Source organism: Mytilus trossulus, chromosome 5 (assembly GCF_036588685.1).
Source record: "Mytilus trossulus isolate FHL-02 chromosome 5, PNRI_Mtr1.1.1.hap1, whole genome shotgun sequence".
Lineage (NCBI taxonomy): Eukaryota > Metazoa > Mollusca > Bivalvia > Mytilida > Mytilidae > Mytilus > Mytilus trossulus.
The window spans coordinates 65,384,907-65,408,928 of NC_086377.1; the positions used below are offsets into that span (position 1 = coordinate 65,384,907).

The 24,022-nt window shown below is 33.7% G+C and overlaps 3 protein-coding genes across 3 annotated transcripts; all 3 read right to left on the reverse strand.

Moving 5' to 3' along the window:
- Window positions 1-11,970: 11,970 nt before the first annotated feature.
- LOC134718203 (uncharacterized) lies at window positions 11,971-13,233 on the reverse strand. Its single transcript, XM_063580696.1, has one exon. It carries the CDS (start codon window positions 13,231-13,233, stop codon window positions 11,971-11,973), a length of 1,263 nt encoding a protein of 420 aa, XP_063436766.1.
- A 78-nt stretch (window positions 13,234-13,311) lies between these two features.
- LOC134718204 (uncharacterized) lies at window positions 13,312-14,583 on the reverse strand. Its single transcript, XM_063580697.1, has one exon. The coding sequence runs from the start codon at window positions 14,581-14,583 to the stop codon at window positions 13,312-13,314; it is 1,272 nt and encodes a 423-aa protein (XP_063436767.1).
- Window positions 14,584-15,950: 1,367 nt separating this feature from the next.
- Window positions 15,951-17,120, reverse strand: LOC134718205 (uncharacterized). Its single transcript, XM_063580698.1, has one exon. The coding sequence runs from the start codon at window positions 17,118-17,120 to the stop codon at window positions 15,951-15,953; it is 1,170 nt and encodes a 389-aa protein (XP_063436768.1).
- Between the last annotated feature and the right edge of the window lie 6,902 nt (window positions 17,121-24,022).

The following is a 24,022-nucleotide window of genomic DNA, read 5'->3' on the forward strand; positions in this document are numbered from 1 at the left end:
TAGTTTATTCAAAGTTTTAATAACCATCTATAAGTATCAGAATAATTCATATAATAACATCTATATAAAAAAAAAAAGGCAGTGGCTATTTGACCGGCATCGGCAAAATAACAAATTTGTTATTTGACCGGCACCGGCTAAATAGAAAATTTGCTATTTAGCCGGCAATTTGCTATTTAGCCGGCATTTAATAAAACTGTTCATTGATGTGATTAGTGGAGAATAAAAAAGCTTGATAATAATTTTAAATCATTTTATCACAATATCAAGCATTAAAAATACAGTACAATAAAAAACAATTAATTTTCATAAATAAATAATTTAAACAGCCAGGGTTGTAGCTAGGCCAAAATGATGCGTACTCAAAGCCGGGGGTAAGTCATATGGCGAAGAAGTTAAGCTTTAACTATAGAAAATGAAGACCTGAAAAATAAGATACAAGCTATACAGTATTCCAATACAACAATTAGAAGAGACTTAAACGAAACAAGTCGACTTTCAAGACAGACTGATATAAGCAGCAATTATAACGAGCAGTACTCGAGAAAAAAAAACATTAAAATAATAAATTTTCCAAGAAAGGATAAACAAGATCTTAGAAAGGACTTTATGGAAACTGTGAAAAAAGAAGTAAATGTCCAATTAGAAGACAGAGATGTGGTTGCAATCCATCGTATACCATCCCAAAAGGCTGGGCCCTATCCAGTTATTGTCAAGCTATTCAGTAATGATGTTAAGCGCCAAATTATGAGATGTAGGAAAGAATTGACCAGTAAAAATAGATTTGTGGATGACGTTACCCAAAGAAACATGAGTTTAATTGAGAGACTTAGAAAAACTGACGAGTTTGAGTCTGTCTGGTACTTTAATTGTGGAATTTATGGTAGAACACCTGCAGGACTTCAGCTGAAATTTGGACTTTATGATGACATTCATTACAGAGTACAGCAAGGGAAATAGATGTTACGTAATTAGAACTTAGACCTCACGGACAGTTTTGAGAATTCTATAGTTCATTGTTGATATTTGACTTAATATTTGTGCTTATCTCCCTTTCTTTGTATAAAGAAATCAGAGTTATCTCTCTTTTAACTATAGATCATGTATAGTATTGATTTTCTTTCTACAATACATATTGATATTAATTTTTTTTTGTACAGATAATCTTAAATTTTGTTGAACTATTATTTTGTTGGTGTCATATAAGGCAAACTGCATACACTGACAAATCCCAACTACAATGTGACCAAACATATTGAAATATTTATTTTTTTTAACACTTTTTTTGTCTGCTAATTTAATTTTTTTCTATGAATTGAATGTCTGTAAAGTATTGAATTACACTGTTGGTCCATGTACGAGGCTTGGTAATACATGTATGTTGAGAATTTTTATACCACCATATCTAGATGTTTTGAGCAAATCTTTGCGTATATGTCTTTGTGTATCATGTGAATGTATAATATGGATAATCATATGTAAAAATGCATGCCTATATGAAATGATGATGTACACATATTTCAAACCATTATGGGCTCTTTAAAGATACTGTCTGTTAACTGTCAGGGTCTGGGTGATTTATCTAAAAGGAGGGATGTATTTAGTTTTCTAAAATCTGGAAACCATAACATTTATTGTCTTCAAGACACTCATTTTACAGTGGATACAGAAAATAGTATAAGAACGTTATGGGGATATGAATGCTACTTTTCATCCTTTTCTTCAAATTCAAGAGGTGTAGCTATTATGTTTAAAAATAATTTTGAGTGGAAAGTACTTAAAGAAAAAAGGGACATTGATGGAAATTACTTAGCTTTGGATTTGGTTGTAGATAAAGTTCGTTTTACTCTCATAACTATATATGGCCCAATACTGACAGTCCATTTTTTATGAGCATATTATGTCAATTATTGATGATTTTGAAAATGAGTGTTTTATTATCTGTGGAGATTTTAATCTTGTGTTAAATCCAAGTTTATATTGTTATAATTATTTACACATTAATAATCCTAATGCTAGAGACAAACTATTAGAATTGATTGACGATAGATCTCTAGTTGACCCCTATAGGGAACTTTTTCCTGACCTGTGTAGATACACTTGGAGAAAAAAAAATCACCTTTCAAACAAGCTAGGCTTGATTTTTTCTTATTTTCTGAAAACATTTTGTCGTTTTTGAAAAATTGCTGTGTAGAACCCAGTTACCGATCGGATCATTCTAGAATTATTCTAGAACTTGAATTGAATTCATTCATTAAGGGGGAAAGGTTTATGGAAGTTCAATAATTCCTTGTTGTATGATGCTGACTATGTTAATGTTATCAAGGAAAACATGTTGGATGTAAAAAAACAGTATGCAGCCTTGGTATATAATTTTGACAATATTAATGAAGTGAATAATAATGATCTTCATTTGACAATTAATAGTCAGTTGTTTTTGGAAACTCTATTAATGGAGGTGAGGGGCAAAACTATCTCATACTCTAGCTTCAAAAAGAAGGAAAGAGAGAGAAGGGAAAAAACTTTAAAAGATGACATTAATATTTTAGAAGAAAATGTAAACTCAGGTTCTATACAGCACTTGGAAGACAAAAAAATGAACTAGAAAAATTCAGAAAGGAAAAAAATGCATGGTAAAATAGTTCGATCTAGAATACAGTGGATAGAAGAGGGAGGGAAAACCCACAAGTTATTTTTGTGGACTTGAATCTAAGAATTTTACCAGCAAGATTATTCCAAAGGTTGAAAAAGAAAATGGTGATATTGTAACTAACCAAAAAGAAATACTTAAACAGGTTAAAATATTTTATGAAAGTTTGTACAAAAAAAGAGATGTTGAATGTTGTAAACCCAAAGATATTGAAAATAGTCTACAAAATGTAAATGTAAGAAAGTTATCTTTTGATGAACAAGATAAACTAGAAGGTGAAATATCAGTTCAGGAAGCTGGTGAAACTTTAAAAAGAATGAAAAGCAATAAAACGCCTGGATCAAATGGTTTTTCAAGTGAATTTTTAAAAAAAAATTCAGGCCTGACTTAAAAAATGTTGTTGTAAGATCCTTGAATGCAGGGTATGATAAAGGGGAACTTTCTGTTACTCAAAAACAGGGGATAATCACATGTCTTCCAAAGGGTAACAAACCTAGACATTTTAAAAAAAGCTGGCGCCCTATATCTTTGCTTAATACTGTATATAAAATTGGCTCTGGGGTTATGGCAGGAAGATTTAGAACAGTTTTGACTAAACTTATTGATACTGATCAGACAGGTTTTATGAGTGGAAGATATATTGGGGAAAATCTAAGATTGATCTATGATATCATGGAATATACTGAAGATAATGATATACCAGGCCTTTTATTGCTGATAGATTTTGAAAAAGCCTTTGATTCCATTTCATGGGAATTTCTTTTAAATGTATTGAATTTTTTAAATTTTGGCGATTCTATTATAAATTGGGTGAAAGTGCTCTATCAAAACATTAATTCGGCAGTCATTCAGGGAGAGAATCTTTCAGACTTTTTCACAGTTGAACGGGGTTGTAGGCAAGGTGATCCATTATCGCTTTATCTTTTCATTCTTTGCGCTGAAATTTTAGCGTTAAAAATAAGAGATAACAAAAATATAAATGGAATCAAAGTTCTTGATGTTTAACACAAACTCTCGCAGTTTGCTGACGATACATCACTACTTTTAGATGGTAGTGAAGAATCTTTAAATGAGGCATTATTGGAACTAGATTGGTTTGCTAAATTTCTGGTTTGAATATAAATTTTTCCAAAACTCATGTCATTTGGATTGGAAGCAAAAAGTACAGCACAGAGACACTTTGTACAAATCAAAATCTTACTTGGGGAAGCACATCCTTTAAATTATTGGGTGTTAATTTTGATGTTGATTTTGAAAAACTAGTTAAAATCAATTATGATGAAAATATTGTAAAAATAAAAAGACTAGTCAAACAATGGTCTAGACGTAACATTACTGTTATTGGTCGAATTACTGTTGTAAAGACAATTATGTTGCCAATTTTAAATCATTTAATATTGTCACTACCTAATCCAAGTGAAGATATTATTAAACAGATAAATGAACTGATGTATAAGTTTATTTGGAACTCACCAGTTCATAGAGTGAAAAAAGATGTAATACAAAAAGATTATTGTGATGGAGGCTTAAAAATGATAAATTTACATGCTTTTATAAATGCTTTGAAGATTACTTGGATTAGAAGAATTTGTAAAAAATGATTGTAAATGGCGAAATATATTTTTGTCATATGTTGATAGAGATAGATTATTTAGGTGTGGTAATAGCTATGTAAAGCAACTACAGCAAAGTATTAAGAATAAATTTTGGAAAGATGTACTGGGTGCTTGGCAAATGGTAATTGAAAAAGAAATGAATTTGCGCGACTGGGAATATTTTCTTTCCAGTCCAATTTGGATGAATAACCTATTCCAAATTGATAACAAACCAGTTTTTTTCAAAGACTGGCATAGTAAGGGTATTTTATATGTAAATGATATTGTGGGGGAGAATGGTACCTTTCTAAATTTTTATCAATTTCAGGAGTGTTTTCAGATGGATATAGACATCATGAAATATAATAGCATAATTTCTATGCTAACTAAAACTTCCAAAAAAATTAATAGGGGAGATTATAAATTAGTATCTCCTTTCATACTATCAGTTATAAAGACCATTCTCAAAAGCAAAAAGGGATCCAAAGATATGTATTTGGTGCTAAACAAAAACAACACTGTTCCTACAGGAGTAAAAAGATGGGAAGCAATTTTAGTTTTAGAAAATCAAAACTGGAAAAAGATTTTTCAACTACCATTTGCTATCACAAAAAATACTAAGCTACAATGGCTTCAGTATAGAATTAATGATAAAATTCTGGCAACAAATACGTTTTTAAACAAAATTGGGATAGTGCAAAACCCATATTGTACTTTTTGTAAGACTGAACTTGAATCAATTGAACATATACTGTGGGATTGTTATTATGAACAACAATTTATTGAGCAAATTGAAATGTGGTTTCTCCATAATGGTATTAGTATACCATTTACACAGGATATTTTTTTGTTTGGAAATTTATCACGAATGTACAAAGGTGACCCTTTTTTCTCTGGATTAAACAATATATATATATATAATACACGATATTTTAAAGGAGAATTAAGTTTAACAGCATTGATTGAAAAAATAAAGCATCATTATATTTTGGAGAAGAATTAAGATATCAGTTAAAAATAAATGTTTTGAAAAGTTTAATCAAGCTTGGTGCATTTACCAAGAGGCTTTATAATTTGGTGGATTAGCAACTATGAAAAAATTAGCAGACATCAAAATGAATTTTTGTTTTTTTTTATATTGGTTTTTTGTTTTTTGTTTTTTGTTTTTTGTTGCTTTTGTTTTTTTCTTTTTCTTAATCATCTTTTAATTCTTTTATTTATTAATTCTCTATATTTTTTTTGGTATGTCCTTTTTAATTAGATACAATTATAAAATCCAAACAAAATGTTATTTTCAAGTTCTATACATTTTATAATAGGTTGTATTATATTACATTTATATATATGAACTTTAATTATTGTTTAATAACTGTACTGTTGTTTAATATATATGTTGGATAAAAAAAAAAAAAAAAAAAAAAAAAAAAAAAAAAAAAGTCATATGGCGAGGGGTCTTGGGGCCCTCAAGGTACCTGGAAGCTCTGGTGTTAATAGTTGAAAATTCTGCATTCTTGCAATTTCCTGGAACTTAACATGAAATCATAAATATCATATAATAATTTGAAAAAAAAAAATCATAAGAGAAAAACAAACTTCTAATGTGTATTAGGTTGAGCTAGATTGGATAATACGGAGCAGCGTCTGTGCAACTTACATGCTATTTTTCAAAATGAGAAAATACATAAATAAATACAATTACATTTCTCTTTGTTTTAGTCTTTTTTTCGTGACCTTTTCATTCTCAAATATAATTCTAAAAATCGTTTTTTCGGGTATGACCGATATATCCTATGGGCGTCATGGCAGTATCACCGGTGTCAACGTGATGATCATCCCAATATGGCGGACACAAATATAGGGAAATTTTATAAGGCTGATTTCTCCACTTTAGCAGCTTATTTTCAGATTTGTATTATGTCAAGGAACATCTTTATAAGCATTGCCATTGAAATATTTTTTCGGACAGGAAGGAAAAGCAACAAGAAGAATGAAAATCGACATACAAAAAATCACGATAATGATCGTAACTTTTATTTATTTTTATCAACGATGATCGTAACTTCTACTTAATAAAATTAACGGTACCAATTTTCTTGCACCAGATGCACATTTCGACAATACATGTCTCTTCAGTGATGCTCGTGGCCAAAATATTTGAAATCCAAAGCTTATATAAAAGATGAAGAGCTATAATACAAAAGGTCCAAAAAGTAAAGCCAAATCAGTGAAAGGAATCAGAGCTTTGCATGAGGGAGATACATTCCTTAATTTAAAATAATTTCTAATATTTTGTTACAGCAAATTTTAACACAAAAAATCCGTATTTTCATGCCAGTACCGAAGTACTGGCTACTGGGCTGGTGATACCCTCGGGGACTAATAGTCCACAAGCAGAGGCATCGACCCAGTGGTAGTAATAAAGATGATCGTAACTGTCTGTTCAAAAGAAGCATTTTCTGATAAATAAGGACAGATAACGCTGTTTAGTATGCGAAAAAATGTACGTTATCAGCTGATATTGTGATGAACGATCACAGAGTTATCTAGTTCAATATTGATTTCAAATGTTTTCTATAAATAAGGTTTTGTACAGTTCATATTATTGACCAGTTTGTTAAAATTGGATATTTTTTCCCATCCCCCACCCCTTTTTACACTTTAAAGGGTCAACAGTACCTTTCGAGGATCTGGTATTTTTTGGAATTCAGACTTTATAGTTTCTTTCATTAACAGATTTACGATTTTAAAAGGAAAGGTTGAAAAAATAAAGCATTAAGATGTGTAATCATATACGTTCAATGACAAAAAAACCAACGAAACCGTCAATAAAGGGAGCTACTACTTTATTTTAATTTGGGGGAGAGGCTAGGATGAATAATTTTGTCCTACATTTTTTATGTTGAAATCTCTATCCTGCTTTTTTATTTTTTTCCCATTGGGTCCTGCTTTTTCATCCTGATTTTTTTACATAAATTGTCATACTGCCTTTTTGTTTGGTCAAGATGTTCATCCGGCCTTTTTTTACTCAAATCTCCTGTCCTGCCTTTTTCAAAATGTTACCCCCCCCCCCCCCCCCATATAAAAATCAAACGGTATAGATCCCTGTTTGGCTTAAAACAACTTCTAGACTAACTTCAATATAACATGTCATATAACCCGTATAAATGTAAGAATTTGAAGCTTGAAAAAACTTATATGAACGTGTATACCATCTATTTCAACTTTTCCTTCTTTATATAAATAGCCCACCCATGTCAAATATAGGAAACAGTAGTCAAGTGGCGTATCCAGAGATTTTCATAAAGGGATGGGGGACTGGCTGCCTAAGAGTAGAAAGTAAAAACACAAAAATACCGAACTCCGAGTAAATTCAAAAAGGAAAATCAAAAAACAAAAGGCAAAATCAAAAGTCCAAACACATCAAACGAATGGGTAACAACTGTCATATTCCTGACTTGGTACAGGCATTTTCTAATGTAGAAAATGGTGGATTGAACCTGGTTTTATAGCTAGCTAAACCTCTCACTTATATGACAGTCGCATCAAATTCCATTAAATTGTCAACGATGCATGAACAAAACAAACATACTCAAATGCAAATGTCAAAAATAGGGGTACAACAGTCAATATTGTGTTATCATCTTAATATCTCTACATAAACAACAAATGTAACAAAGAAGCACAAAAAGGCATACATTAATTTAACATTCTCATTTTGCTTTTCTTATACGGCTGAATTTATCTATGTAAAGTCTACCCATAATGATAGAAGGTTTCATTACTGGTTTAAAAATGCGCGTTTGAAATTCGCACAGGTAGACATAAAAATAATTTTGTCGTATGACGGCATACATAAATGAAGACTTACGTAAAGTTGATATAACAAAAACAGACTTAACAGTAAAAGTTATAATAATAAATAAAATAATGGTGTGGTTCAAAGTATGACGGGATACATAAGAACAGTTTCACGTCAAATACGGCTGAATTTATCTATGTAAAGTCTACCCATAAATGATAGAAGGTTTTCATTACTGGTGTAAAATAGCGCGTTTGAAATTCGCACAGGTAGACATAAAAATAATTTTGTCGTATGTCGGCATACATCAATACAGACTCACGTAAAGTAGATATACCAAAAACCAGACTTAACAGTAAAAGTAATAATAATAAATAAAATAATGGTGTGGTTCAAAGTATGACGGGATACATAAGTACAGTTTCACGTCAAATGTATATCATGAAAAACAGACTAAACAGAAAAAGTAGTGTTATTGAATAAAATAGTTTTGTCATTCATAGTATTCAAGATCCTTAAGTTTAAGTAATATCAATCAATGAAATAATTTTGCCGTTCAAAGTATGTGGTTTTACATAACCACTGAGTCACTTCAAATGATTATCTAAAAAAGACTTATAAAAGAATTCTATAATACGTAATTAAGATGATAACAAACGTCAGTACGCAAAATCTATCCTTCAAGACAATCTTGTATTATTTGTGAAGTTGATACGGAATATTTATCAACAAGTTCTTGGTATCTTCCGATGAACTTTTTTAGAAAAAGGACGAGACGTTCTTTGACATACCCCTGGTTCATCAACTTTCTGCTCAGACACTGGTGACGTTTTACAAAGTCTGAATAGGAGCTGCAAGCTCTTGAATACCTAATAAGTTGGGAAATGTATATTCCATATGCAGGTGAAGTTGGTATATTACTACTAAGGTGGGGGAAATTGATAATTTCAAAATTAAAATCGTCTCGTTTGTCATAGATTCTGGTACTGAGATGACTGTGTATGTCAAATTCGAGGTATAAGTCTAAAAATGAGGCGGAGGAAGCCGTGTCTGTGGTCTCTTTAATTTCTAGTTCTGGTGGGTATATTAATGGAATCCAATCAGAAAAGTTCGGATTGTTAATGGAAAGAACATCATCAATATATCTGAAAGTGAAATTAAATAACCTGGCTTCTTTGATCTTCTTGTTTTTGACAAGTGTCTGAAGGAACTCCGATTCATATGAAAATAAGAAGAGGTCAGCAAGGAGAGGCGCACAGTTCGTTCCCATAGGAATGCCGACAATTTGTTGAAAAAGTCTACCTCCAAATTCAACAAATATGTTGTCAATAAGAAACTCCAGCATACTGATCACTTGTTCCTCTGTGTAGTATGTTTTACCCTTTTGTTCCTTATTAACAAAATATGCCTTATGGTATCCCAAAGTGATAAATTTATAGCGTATGCTACCATTTTTATGATGAAAAGCATTGTGGATTATTTCTTTTAGACGGATTTTCAATTTCACATGGGGAATGGTTGTATACAAGGTTGAAAAATCAAAAGTTTTAATAGAATTAATTTTTTTTGATTGGCTGATTAATTTGATCATGAGAAACCTAGAATTTGATTGGCTGAACACAATTGTATTCCATTGTACACAGTTCAAAATCAGGAACAATCATATTTTTCGTGTAGATTTTCACAAAATCGTGTTTTGGAGGGCTTTTCAGGATCACGATCGTGCCATCGTGACAAAGAGTCAAAATCGTGTATTACACGCCTAAATCGTGAAAGTTGCAGGTATGCAACTACTCTGCGACCTTTTACCATGCAAATTAAGGTTGTGGCAGACTTGCTGCAAAGTTTTATATCTTTATATAGTTTGTGATGAACTTCTAGCGACTATTTGTGGTGAACCTCTTGCAAACTTTGATAGCCTTATATAGTTTGTGGCGAACTTCTGGCAATTTTTGCAGTGAACTTCTGACAAACTTCCAAAGCCTTATATAGTTTGCAGTGAACTACTGGCAAATCAAGTGACTGTGGTAATTTTTGTACCAATAATAGCAAATTTAACTACAAAGTTGATCGATGATGTATGGCCTGTTCAAAGAACTAATTGAATCCTAAATAATCTATCATATATAACATCCTTTTACTTTTTATATAAAAACACCAACATTAGAACTTCCCTCCTATCATCAAAGAAACAGGGAGATTTTAGTACAGGGATCATGCTCAGTATGCTATAAAAAAAAAGAAAGAAAAGGTTTGTGTAGAATGTGTAGAAGTTCCAGCACACTTTAGGACTGCTTTAAAGTTTGTTTGCAAAGTTCCTTTAAATTTAAGAACATTTAGAGTTTGTGACAACCTTGCGGCAACTTTTAACACACTGGTGAACAACTTTCAGGTCTTCTTTCAGGTTGCAGCAATGTTTCTGTTTCTCTTATTATAAGGGATGTAGAGGTTTTGAGTTTCTCTAAATTTGAGTTAAAAGAAATTGATTTGTTATACAAGACATTTATTTTTTAAAGTGTTTTATAAGGCTGAAGATCTTCTTATTTTTTAATAATATACATGTCCTCAGAAATGAAGTCTGCAGATGATTTATTGCAGTGAAACTACACCCTGAATGTTAGTTTATGAATCGTGAAAAGTCTTGACTTGAAACTTTATTTTTAAACTCTAATTGTTCAGTAGAATCTTTTTAAGCAGCCATTGAAATTAAGGTTAAAATTTTGAAAAATACGAAATATTGGATTGGAGTCAAATGCACCTGCACAATTGCATGGTTATAACTCACAACCTCAGTGTTTACTGTCTAGTGATTACAGTGATAACTTCTTAGACCACTCAGCCACCTAGGCCCCCTATTAAATTTGAATATAAAGATCTAAGTATTAAGGACCATGTACAGTCAAGTCTGTTTTAAGCATGTCACTCGTAAGAAGTGTCAAAAGTGATGGCTGGAGAAAAGTTACCTTTTAAAAGAGGTTCTGAAATATTCCCAGTCCAAAAAAACACATGTTGTGGAGGTTAAAAGTAGAATATTTTCGCTAATATAAACAAATACGTCTGTTCAGCCATAACTTTTAATAACAACTCAAAGAGCCCACGGCGACGTCACTGAAGTCGCCAACGTCGCCAATGGTAATGTACAAAAGATCTACAAACTTAGGAACGTCGTAATCCCGCGGTAATCTCGATATAACAACGTCGCCAATGGTAATGTACAAAAGATCTACAAACTTAGGAACGTCGTAATCCCGCGGTAATCTCGATATAACAACGTCGCCAATGGTAATGTACAAAAGATCTACAAACTTAGGAACGTCGTAATCTCGACATACTGGGGGCCGCAAAAAGTGCAAATTATCTTAAATTTCACATTAACTGTCCATATTTGTAAATAAATCAAATTAAAAAAGTCTCTATCTCCATGAATGAACTAAATTGAATTAACTGAGTTCTTGTTCACATAAATGAAAAATTTGAATTAACTTTGAAAGTCCTTTTGAAAAATTGTTAATCTTCTTCATCATTTTCGTCTACATTGGTTGTCCACTTTCTTATCCTCTCCCGGGCCTTGATGCTCGCATTTCGTTTCGGTCTAGTACTTCTTTGCGTTGTGTCTTGATGTTGCTCGTCAGTGTGATCGCTTGTAACATCCGAATGTGTCCCCGATACTTCCAACGGAAATAGTTTAACGATCGGTCGGGAAGTCTCACTATTGCTTGTCTGTATCCGTGCTGCTCGTACATGTCCATCATTGCCTCTGATAAGTTCATTAACTATACCTAGTTTCCAATTGACTCTAGGTGATTCATTATGTATTTGAACTATGTCTCCAATTTGAATAGATTGTTCGTTTTTTCCTAAAGTTTTGTGAAATTCGCGCAATGAAGTTACGTACTCGGACTTCCATCTGGTCCAGAAGTGTTGTATTAAAAAGTTTGTCTTTGAGCACATTTATTGAGTTCTTTGTGATTCATATAGGTTGGATCGTTGAATTCCTCTATGCCTATTTGCGGATATGGCAGCGTTGATATTCTTCTACCATACAAAAGATGAGCGGGGGTTAACGTCTTGCAATCTCGGATATCTGATGAAAGATATGTAAGTGGCCTGTCATTTAAAATTCTTTCTATTTCTGTCACGACAGTCTGTAGAGTTTCCATACTAACTTGAGTTTGTCCAAGTGTCTTTTTCAAGCTTGTCTTTGTTAGTGCAATAAGTCTCTCCCAGAATCCACCATACCAAAGTGCGCGTTTTGGTATGAACTTCCATTCTATTCCTCGTGTACACACCGTTTCTTTTAGTGTTGCCGATTCACATAATCTTTTTAGTTCCTCTGCTCCTGCAATGAATGTAGTTGCATTATCTGATATAAGTGTCTTGGGTATTGATTTGCGGCTTACGAAACGCCTAAAAGCTTGAACAAACGAATGTTCGGTTAGGTTCGGTACCACCTCTAGATGAACGGCTCTGGTAGAAGCGCAGGTAAACAGGCATATATATGCTTTTGTTAAAATTCTATTTTCGTCTCTTACAAGTAATGCTCCTGTAAAGTCCACTCCTGTGACTGTAAAGGGGGGTGCTTCCTGTAATCTGATTTTCGGTAAAGGTGGTGGGTCTGGTGCAACGTACGATTTTCCATTCACTTTGCGGCAAATAACGCATTTTCGGAGTAATTTCTTTGCATACTGTCGAATAGTTGGTATCCAAAACGTTTGTCTAATATTGGTGACTGTAGCATTCATTCCACTATGAAGTAATTTTTCGTGTGTGTCCAATACAATTAGTCTAGTTAACGGATGATTTGCCGGTATAAGGTACGGAAATTTCGCTGATTCTGGTATTGGTGCGTTGTGTATTCTCCCGTTACATCTAATAAGACCGGTTTCGTCTAAGAAAAGTCCCAATTGTCGGACTCTGGGTACTTTATTTGTGTTTCTGTGTTGTGCTCCTCTCAGATATGACATTTCATCTGTATACGTAGACTCTTGACAATTTAGAATCCAAGTATTTACTGCTGTTTGAATTTCATTTACCTCCAGTGGTCCACTTTTTCTGGAAATCCTATCCCGTATACAGTTGCGTATAAAACGGATGACATACGCGGTAATACGTAATAACTTCATGTAAGATCCATAGTTCGAAATATCCAATATGTTTGTTATACTTCCTAGACTCTTTTGGTGCGTCATATTCAAGTTGTCCAATTCCTCTTCATTTTCTCTGTCATCTACCAGTGACGTCAAAACAGTGTTTTTTGCGCTGTTTAGTTACGGCCATTTTGTACTATCTGTTAACCAATGTGGTCCTTTCTGCCAAAGTATACTCTGGTCAAATTGTTCAATTGTAAGTCCTCTTGTTAGAAGATCTGCCGGGTTGTTATCAGTAGGGCAATATCGCCATTTGTATGGATGCGTCAATTCTGTTATTTCCCTCACTCGATTAGCTATAAAACGTTTCAAAGTCTTCGTAGATGTTAGCCAATGAAGAACGATGCTGCTATCTGACCAAAATACAATTTTTGGATAATTAAGTGTTGAATGAAGATGTGCAGCTAGTCGTGCGCCGATGATTGCTGCCATAAGTTCAAGTTGTGGGAGGGTTAAGCATTTGACTGGTGCTACTCTGGTTTTCGCCATTACTAAAGTTGTTTCGTTTTCGTTACTCAAATAAGCTGCTGCGCCGTACGCCTTTGGACTTGCGTCTGTAAATACATGAAGTACTAATTCTGTTGATGTTGATGGCTTGCTAAAGTAATATCGAGGAATAGTGAATTGTATTGCCTTTTCCAAATCTTTGGTCAAATCTATCCACGTAGTCTTTAAATTATCTGGTATAAGTTCGTCCCAATCTAATCCACATTTCCATAACTCTTGTATCATAATTTTCGCTCTAATTGTAATCGGACTAAGTAAGCCTAGTGGGTCATAAATCTTAGAAGAATATTTCAAAACTTCTCGTTTAGTTACATGTTGAAGTAGTTCCAGTGTAGGAATATCACGCTTAGGGTAAAAAATCTCGTCGCTACGACTGTTCCACAACATTCCAAGTATTTTGGTATACTTATCCGTATCTAGGACGTTTTCTTCTTTAGCTAATTCTAGTAATTTAGCACTGTTTGAACTCCATGATCTCAAGTTGAATCCAGCTCCAGCCATCAAGCTTCTTGCTTCTTTGAAATACGTAAGTAAATCTTCCTCTTTGTTCATACTAGACAATATGTTATCAACGTAAATATCTCTTTCTAGAATTTTAGCTGTTTCACTGTTTCCGAATTGTTTCAAATGTTTCTGTATTGTGGCGTTGAGTATAAAGGGCGAAGACGTCGCTCCAAATAACACTGCTTTGAACCTATAAGTTTTCAGCTGACTTCCTGGATTTGTAGGGTCACTAAGCCATAAAAATCGGGTAACATCTCTATCTTCTTCGCTCAATCCAACATGTAAGAAAGCTTTCTCAATATCAGTACATGTAGCAAACTGGTTGGCTCTAAACTGTACTAGGAGTTTTGTCAAATCATTTAATTTTGGTGGTGTGTCCATAAGACAATCATTTAGACTTGGATGACTTGGTGATTGACGACAACTGCAGTCTTATACTATTCGTATAGGAGTTGTGCTAGATTCCTTGTGTATAGGGTGGTGTGGAATGTAATGAATTTTCCCGCCTTTTTGTTCATTTTCATCTACTGTCTCAACAAATCCTCTGCGTTCCTGTTCGGCGATTATATCTCCATACTTCTTTAGTAGTTTAGGATCTTGACTAAGTTTCTTAATAACGTTCTCTGTTCTTCTTCTTGTGACTATAGTTTGATGGTAGTTCGTCATGTTCCTGTTTCCATGGCAATTTTGCAAAGTATTTATTACCTCTGAGTTCAATCGAAGTGTCTTGATATGTTTCCAAAAAATCTGTATCGTCTATGTCTGTTTCCTTCGAGTTAATACCAATCGATTCCAATCTCCAAAATGTTTCTATATCATGCTCTTCCGTTTTATGAGAAATAAGAATATTAAAAATGCTAGTACCCATCAATGAGTTATCCCTCTTGTCGCTTACTGGACCGGAAAGTAAAAAACCTAACTTTGACCTCACGGCGGTTGGACCATTCCCCCGTATGACTTCATCCTCGACTAAGTCCCAGTAGTAGTCAGCTCCGATCAATAACGATATTTCGAAAGACTCGTCCTGTGTTACCAGATGTGCTAACTTAAGTCCCTGTAAATAATTCAGTCCTCTGTTGATGTGGCGAATATTGTTCTGCAAAGGTACGGCAATCATTGGTACAATTAGAACGTTTATCGGTATTTTCTGTCCTGCATCTGTTTCTACGTACACTGTCGATTTATCTAAATGTCTTACGTTTTTGTTTCTATCTCCAAATGATGATAACTGTAGAATTTAACTGTAGAATTTCAGTTCCCTCTGACTGTAAATTAAGTTTTCTGGCTAAATCTTCGGTCACAAATGATCTCTGTGCTCCCTCGTCAAAAAGTATATGGGTGTCTCTACATGAGTTGTCTGACCATACGGGTGCTACTGCAGTTTTTAAGAGAACATTTGTACGTACCTCGACTGACGATGAGTATAAAATTGACGTGTCCTCTTCCTTCCGATCCGTGTCATTTACCAAATGTACAGATGTCTGATTAGCTTGTCCACTGTTACCATGAAAATTCATATGTTGTTGGCTGTAATTTGTATTTTGCACGCTTTGTCTACTTCTGTCATTATCGTAGTTCTTGTTGTTAAATTGGCGTACAGTACACAGACTTGTGTGAGGTCTTTTGTTGCAATTTCGACATAAGTGTTTTGACTTACATTCATGTATACGATGTGTTCCAAGGCAGTTGAAACACAATTTCTCCCGTTTTACAATGTTCATGCGTGCTGCTGGATCCGATATGTTCGCTCAATGCGCTGGTGCGTGTACATCGCGGCAGAATACACAAGGTTTAGTGTCTAAATTCTGGCGTATATTTCTTGTATTTGGAGCTTGATTTTGGTGGGGTTTTGTTGATTTAGTTCCGGTAAAGAAAGATGATGTACTTGGTAAATTGTCAGAAGTTTCAGTGTCTTGTCCCGCATCAATTATGTTAATTTCATTGCAAATACTTTTCCGGAGGTCTCGTAATGACCAGTTTTCTGTTCCATGTTCACGGGCAAGGTTTTTTTTAATTTCTCCCGGTAATTTTTCCAAAATAATTGGTACAAGTAATGTTCCATACGAGTCTTGTGACTGGCCCAAAGATTCTAGCCCTCTGACGTAAGTTTCCATTTGATCATAGAATTGTCTCAAACTGACAAGATGGTTTCGTGGTGATGGAATATCTAATAATGCTTGAATGTATGCTTGCGTGATTTTGTGTGTTTGTCCGAATCTCTCTTTCAATAAAATAATGGCGTCCGCATAGTTTGCATTGGTGAGCGCAAAACCAGCTATGGTGCGTAAAGCTTCATTTTGTAACTGCGCTTTGAGGTAATTAAATTTCTGGACATCGATCAATGAAGGGTTTAAATGTATGGCGCATTCATACGAATCCCAGAAAGTTTGCCACTCTAATATATTCCCTGTGAATATCGGAAGTGAGAGTTTGGGTAAGTAGTGATTCTGACTGCTTGCGGATGTATACGAATTTATATTAGTACTCACTGTGTTACTCGCTTGAGAGAAAGGATTTTGTGACGACTGCGTGCATGAGTTTTCTGTGAGGTTTGCTGAGACGAACGGTTGAGAGTCAACATTTAATATCTGGGATGAAGTTTCACTCTGACGTGTCTTTGGTGTGGTATGAGTATCTCTAAAAAAATTTCTTATGTGTCTGATTTTGGTTTCTAACGTAATACAATACTCATCTGAATCTAGAATTTCACTTTCAATATCTTCTGCTTCCGCTAGCTGGAGTATCTGCTCGTTCAAATTGTTCAATATCTTTTGCTTCTGAAGAAGGTTTTCAAATGTTGCGTTCAACTCTTCTGGATCGAAATCTGTTTCTTGCTTCGCTGCATCTATCTTCCGAAAAAGTTTTGTAACAGCACTTCTGTTCCCGGATCTTATCGCTTTGAGCTTGCTTAAATCCATTGGTCACGGTACCATAAATGTGGAGGTTAAAAGTAGGATATTTTCGCTAATATAAACAAATACGTCTGTTCAGCCATAACTTTTAATAACAACTCAAAGAGCCCACGGCGACGTCACTGAAGTCGCCAACGTCGCCAATGGTAATGTACAAAAGATCTACAAACTTAGGAACGTCGTAATCCCGCGGTAATCTCGACATAACAACGTCGCCAATGGTAATGTACAAAAGATCTACAAACTTAGGAACGTCGTAATCCCGCGGTAATCTCGACACATGTGGCTGGGATTGAAACTTGGTTAAGTGTTTCAGCTGGAAGATTTATTGTTCTGACATGTGAGCAGACAAATATTGAATGGTGGATTCTTGCTCTGTAAATTTAAAGAAGACATTTAAAGGTGTTGATACAATTGGCTTAATAAATAGGTTTAACACTTTCAGTGGTATTAATTGAAGGGAGTGGAATACAAGGAGTCACAAATTTACTTCCTATTTCTAGATCCATAAATAAGATGACTACTGAAATGTATAGAGAAAATTCTTGATATGGTATCCAAGAGACCATTAGAGATAGTTGACTTAAACAAGTGATGACCTTAAGGCAGGTTTGACTATACTTGATATAGTATCCAAGAGACCATTTATAGAGATAGTTGACTTAAACAAGTGATGACCTTAAGGCAGGTTTGACTATACTTGATATGGTATCCAAGAGACCATTAAAGATAGTTGACTTAAACAAGTGTTGACCTTAAAGCAGGTTTGACTATACTTGATATGGTATCCAAGAGACCATTAGAGATAGTTGACTTAAACAAGTGATGACCTTAAGGCAGGTTTGACTATACTTGATATGGTATCCAAGAGACCATCAGAGATAGTTGACTTAAACAAGTGATGACCTTAAGGCAGGTTTGACTATACTTGATATGGTACCCAAGAGACCATTAGCGATAGTTGACTTAAACAAGTGATGACCTTAAGGCAGGTTTGACTATACTTGATATGGTATCCAAGAGACCATTTATAGAGAAAGTTGACTTAAACAAGTGATGACCTTAAGGCAGGTTTGACTATACTTGAAATGGTATCCAAGAAAATGAGGTCAAGGTTAAATAAAACCTGCGAAACTGACATGTACATCATAAAATATTTCCATTCACCAAATATAGTTGACCTAAAAACTTTACTTTGACCACTTAACTATGAAAATGAGGTCAAGGTCAGATGAAACCTACCAACTAGACATGTATAACTTGTAATCATTCCATATACCAAACATAGTAGACCTTTTGCTTACAGTAATAGAAAAACAACCCAAACGCAAAAACCTAACTGTAAACACTGAACCATGAAAATGAGGACAAGGTCAGATGACACCTGCCAGTTGGACCTGTACACCTCTACAAATACATTTTGCTTAATTCTTTGATTTCAAAGTTCGATATATTAAAGATATCATGTTTCTCTTTTTAAAACCCAATTGTCAGTCAATCAGTTCTTACATATCATATACCCCAGTGAGCTTGTGATATAGGATACTACAGAAACCAAGATTTTTGCTTCATATCTCAATCTTTACTTTGATATTGACACATATTGACGCCTTCAAACCAAAATCTTTTAAAAGGATGATTTTAACTTTCCAATTGTCAATTTCCTCATATCTGAATAATGCTATCTATTTAGTACCAATAATCAGCAATAATATCAAAACATTATGGCAAAAGTTGAAGAGCGATGTATGACAAACAAAATTCTACAAAACACTACATAGGAATCTAAAGATCAACACGAACCTTACTGAAAACCAGGGGTTATCTCAAGTGCCCACGGAAGGTTCAGAAGGTTCTCTTCTAATTGTAACACCCGAGTGTCGTGTGCAGAAATTAAGATTTGGTGACATGAACTAAATTATGAGGAAGAACTGGGTTGAAACAGACACAACATAAGTGTTTATATCACCAAATCAAGAATAATGTTACCATTACATTATATATGTTATGACCCAACTCACCAGCAACATCTTTTCGCAAACTACAAATATATATTGCCAATAACCCAGACAGCTAGTAGGGCAATAGATTTTAATATTTATTAAAACAATATACATTAATACAACTCATAAGCATAAGCATCAATAAAATCATAACAATTATTAATAAGAAAATGTATTTAAAAGAGAAAGAAATGGCAAAATTGTTGTCATCGACAATCCCCCTGGTCAGGAAAAACCAACTAAAACGAGCAAACTCGTGAAAAAAAGTTGGAAACCTGTGTCTTAACCTTATAAATACTTTGATATAATATTCAAGATAATAACCAAAAACAGACAAATTTCCTTAAATTACCAATTCAGGGACAGCAACCAAACAACGGGTTCTCTGATTCATCTGAAAATTTCAGGGCAGATAGATCTTGACCTGATTAATAATTTTATCCCATGTTAGATTTGCCCTAAATGCTTTGGTTTTTGAGTTATTAGCCAAAAGCTGCAATTCACCCCTATGTTCTATTTTTAGCCATGGCGGCCATCTTGGTTCGTTTGGCAGGTCACGCCACACATTTCATAAACTAGATACCCCAGAGATGATTGTGGCTAAGTTTGGATTAATTTGGCCTAGCAGTTTCAGAGGAGAAGATTTTTGTAAAAGATATATAAAATTTACGAAAAATGGTTAAAAATTTACTGTAGAGGGCAATTACTCCTAAAGGGGTCAACTGACCATTTTGGTCATGTTAATTTGTTTGTTAATCTTACTTTGCTGAACATTATTGCTGTTACAGTTTATCTCTATCTATAATAATATTCAAGATAATAACCAAAAACAGCAAAATTTCCTTAAAATTACCAATTCAGGGGCAGCAACCCAACAACAGGTTCTCTGATTCATCTGAAAATTTCAGGGCAGATAAACCTAGACCTGATTAACAATTTCACCCCCCCCCCCTTCTTCCCCCCCGTCAGATTTGCTCTAAATGCTTTGGTTTTTGAGTTATAAGCCAAAAACTGCATTTTACCCCTATGTTCTATTTTTAGCCATGGCGGCCATCTTGGTTCGTTTGGCGGGTCACGCCACACATTTTTTAAACAAGATACCCCAAAAATGATTGTTGCCAAGTTTGGATTAATTTGGCCTAGCAGTTTCAGAGGAAAAGATTTTTGTAAAAGACATATAAAATTTACGAAAAATGGTTAAAAATTGACTTTAAAGGGCAATAACTCTTAAAGGGGTCAAATGACCATTTTGGTCATGTTGACTTGTTTGTAAATCTTACTTTGCTGAACATTATTGCTGTTTACAGTTTATCTCTATCTATAATAACATTCAATAAAATAACCAAAAACAGACAAATTTCCCTAAAATTAACAATTCAGGGGCAGCAACCCAACAACGGGTTGTCCGATTACATATAAAAATTTCAGGGCAGATAGATCTTGACCTGAATAATAATTGTATCCCGTGTTGGATTTGCTCTAAATGCTTTGGTTTTTGAGTTATTAGCCAAAAGCTGCATTTCACCCCTATGTTCTATTTTTAGCCATGGCGGCCATCTTGGTTCGTTTGGCGGGTCACGCCACACATTTCATAAACTAGATACCCCAGAGATGATTTTGGCAAAGTTTGGATTAATTTGGCCTAGCAGATTCAGAGGAGAAGATTTTTGTAAAAGATATATAAAATTTACGAAAAATGGTTAAAAGTTTACTGTAGAGGGCAATTACCCCTAAAGGGGTCAACTGACCATTTTGGTCATGTTGATTTGTTTGTTAATCTTACTTTGCTGAACATTATTGCTGTTACAGTTTATCTCTATCTATAATAATATTCAAGATAATAACCAAAAACAGCAAAATTTCCTTAAAATTACCAATTCAGGGGCAGCAACCCAACAACAGGTTCTCTGATTCATCTGAAAATTTCAGGGCAGATAAATCTTGACCTGATTAACATTTCCCCCCCCCCCCCCCCCCCCCCCGTCAGATTTGCTCTAAATGCTTTGGTTTTTGAGTTATAAGCCAAAAACTGCATTTTACCCCTATGTTCTATTTTCAGCCATGGCGGACATCTTGGTTTGTTTGGCGGGTCACGCCACACATTTTTTAAACAAGATACCCCAAAAATGATTGTTGCCAAGTTTGGATTAATTTGGCCTAGCAGTTTCAGAAGAAAAGATTTTTGTAAAAGACATAAAATTTACGAATAATTGTAAAAAATTTACTTTAAAGGGCAATAACTCTTAAAGGGGTCAAATGACCATTTTGGTCATGTTGACTTGTTTGTAAATCTTACTTTGCTGAACATTATTGCTGTTTACAGTTTATCTCTATCTATAATAACATTCAAGATAATAACAAAAAACAGCCAAATTTCTCTAAAATTAACAATTCAGGGGCAGCAACCCAATAACGGCTTGTTCGATTCATCTGAAAATTTCAGGGCAGATAGATCTTGACCTGATAAACAAGTTTACCCCCTTGTCAGATTTGCCCTAAATGCTTTGGTTTTTGAGTTAATTAGCCAACAACTGCATTTTACCCCTATGTTCTATTTTTAGCCATGGCGGCCATCTTGGTTGGTTTGGCAGGTCAAGACACACATTTTTTAAACTAGATACCCCAATGATGATTGTGGCCAAGTTTGGTTTGATTTGGCCCAGTAGTTTTAGAGGAGAAGATTTTTGTAAAAGGTAACCCCGGGACGCCGGACGCAAAGTGATGAGAAAAGCTCACTTGGCCCTTTGGGCCAGGTGAGCTAAAAAACAAAATATTTCATATTTTAAATAATAATTAAACAAAAAACTTAACACTTCTTAACAAGTTTTCTTGCTATTCCTTGAAATGAGGGAAACTTTTGCCTCATAATTCAAAATGCATAAAAGACACAACCTAATGTTTTAATAAACATTTACCAGTGCACATGTTCATGCAGTCTGGTTGTTATAAAACAATTCAAGAAAGCTATTGTCCAGCTTGCACATTTGTGTGTGGTGCATATACATACACTTTTAATTGGATACAAACATAATAAGCAGTAGTCCGGTGGAATTTAAAATTTGTACTATGAATCAGAAAGGAGCATAAGTTAAGGATCAAAATAAGCAGTAGTCCAGTGATATTTAAAATTGGTACTATGAATCAGGGAGGGGCATAAGTTAAGAATCAAAATAAGCTAAATATTGATGGTTGTTGAACTCCTTTTAAAGATATTTGATATCTAATACATGTATTTTAAAAATGATGGGAAATGGCTGACACAGACTTTTACCATCAAATTAGCATTGGCATATTTGGGGTCTAAAATCTTTAAAAAAGAAATAGAGAATCTGCGTAAATTTTGGTGAATGACCTTTTATGAACTTTTAAAGTCTTAAAAATGAAAAGAAAAGTGGGTGATATAGTGCAAAATATTTTTCACTTAATCATAGAAAGAAAGCATAGGAGTTCAAAAATAATAATCTGACAAAATTTCCTAAACCTGACATGACTGTAAAAGGGTTTCAAATTTCATGAATTTTAACACTAGAAATAAAAATTCATAAGATTTGATCTTAGTAAATATAAAGTTTCACAACATTTTTGACATAGCAAATCAATTTGGAATAACAGCTCAAATCTATATATAAATTTTCAAAACAATCCTAGCACAAAACGAATATTTCTAACAAATACTAAGTTTAATTCATCAAATTTGACACTAAAATCTATTTGTAGTAGCATATTGTATCTATATATGTATATATATATGCATTTTGATTACAATCTCGGCATGTTTTGATTTTTTTAACAAAAACTATGTGTTTACTGTAATGGATTATTTCCCTTTTTATCCTTACTAATCACTAAGTATCATAAGCTTTAACAATAACAAAATAGAAAATAGATAATAAAAAAAAGATTACATTGTGTTAAAACAAAGGAAAAAAGATATTTTTGTTCACAAATTATTATGTTGTAATTTGCATACAGATTAATTAACTAAATACAATGAAAACATGCAATAAGGTTTTTTTTGACAGATACAGAGGTCATGTATCAATGAAACAGATTATTTTAGATTATGTTGGTTGTGATAGATGAATTATTTCATACTATTTGGTGCCATATACAGTACTTAATGTTTCTATTCAAATCTATATGGTGTTATTTTAAGTACTTATAAATAGTAAAATCTATCTGTTGTCATATCAAGTACTTTAGGCTACTGTTTAAATCTATTTTGTGCAACATTTTAAAAGTACTTTGTTTCTAGTAAATTCTATTAGGTGACTTATAATTACTTTTATTTCAAGAATATTATGATTATTTATTATTACAAATGTTAATAAACAAACTGATATCGTTGCACAATTTGTTCATATGAATTAATAAATGTCAGGGATTGTTGGAGTATTTAACGATGTTTGCATGTTTTAATTTCTAGGACACCTTCATCAGAGTAAGAACTACAGATGAGTACAAAATGATAAAGTAATAATTTGCACTTCAAAGTGTCAACAAGGGGAATAATCATAAATAGAAAATGAAAGTAGGTATGAAAGTAAACTTTAAAAAGAATGTTAAATAAAATTTGTTTAAAAGTGTTTAATCAATTTTGCAGAGGTACATGCTTCCAATTGGCTTCGCTCAGAGTTACATGCCTCTAATTGGGACCGCTCTGCCAGTGGTACATTACTTCCAATTAGTGTTAGCAGACAGAGATATATATGCACTGCTTCCAATTGGCTTCGCAAGGACAGAGGGTACACTCCCAATTAGCTTCACTAAGAGGTACATGCTTCCAATTGGCTTCGCTCAGACAACCGTACATACGTCTTCAAGTGTTGAATTGGTACAGGACTGCAAGTCTGTACTATTTCCAATGTAGGAAATGATACATAATTGCAAGTAAAATGTCGTCCA

Excerpts from the sequence above, each read along its gene's own strand:
- LOC134718205 (XM_063580698.1), bottom strand. The coding sequence starts at position 17,120 with ATGGATTTAAGCAAGCTCAAAGCGATAAGATCCGGGAACAGAAGTGCT.
- LOC134718203 (XM_063580696.1), bottom strand. The coding sequence starts at position 13,233 with ATGACGCACCAAAAGAGTCTAGGAAGTATAACAAACATATTGGATATT.
- LOC134718204 (XM_063580697.1), bottom strand. The coding sequence starts at position 14,583 with ATGGACACACCACCAAAATTAAATGATTTGACAAAACTCCTAGTACAG.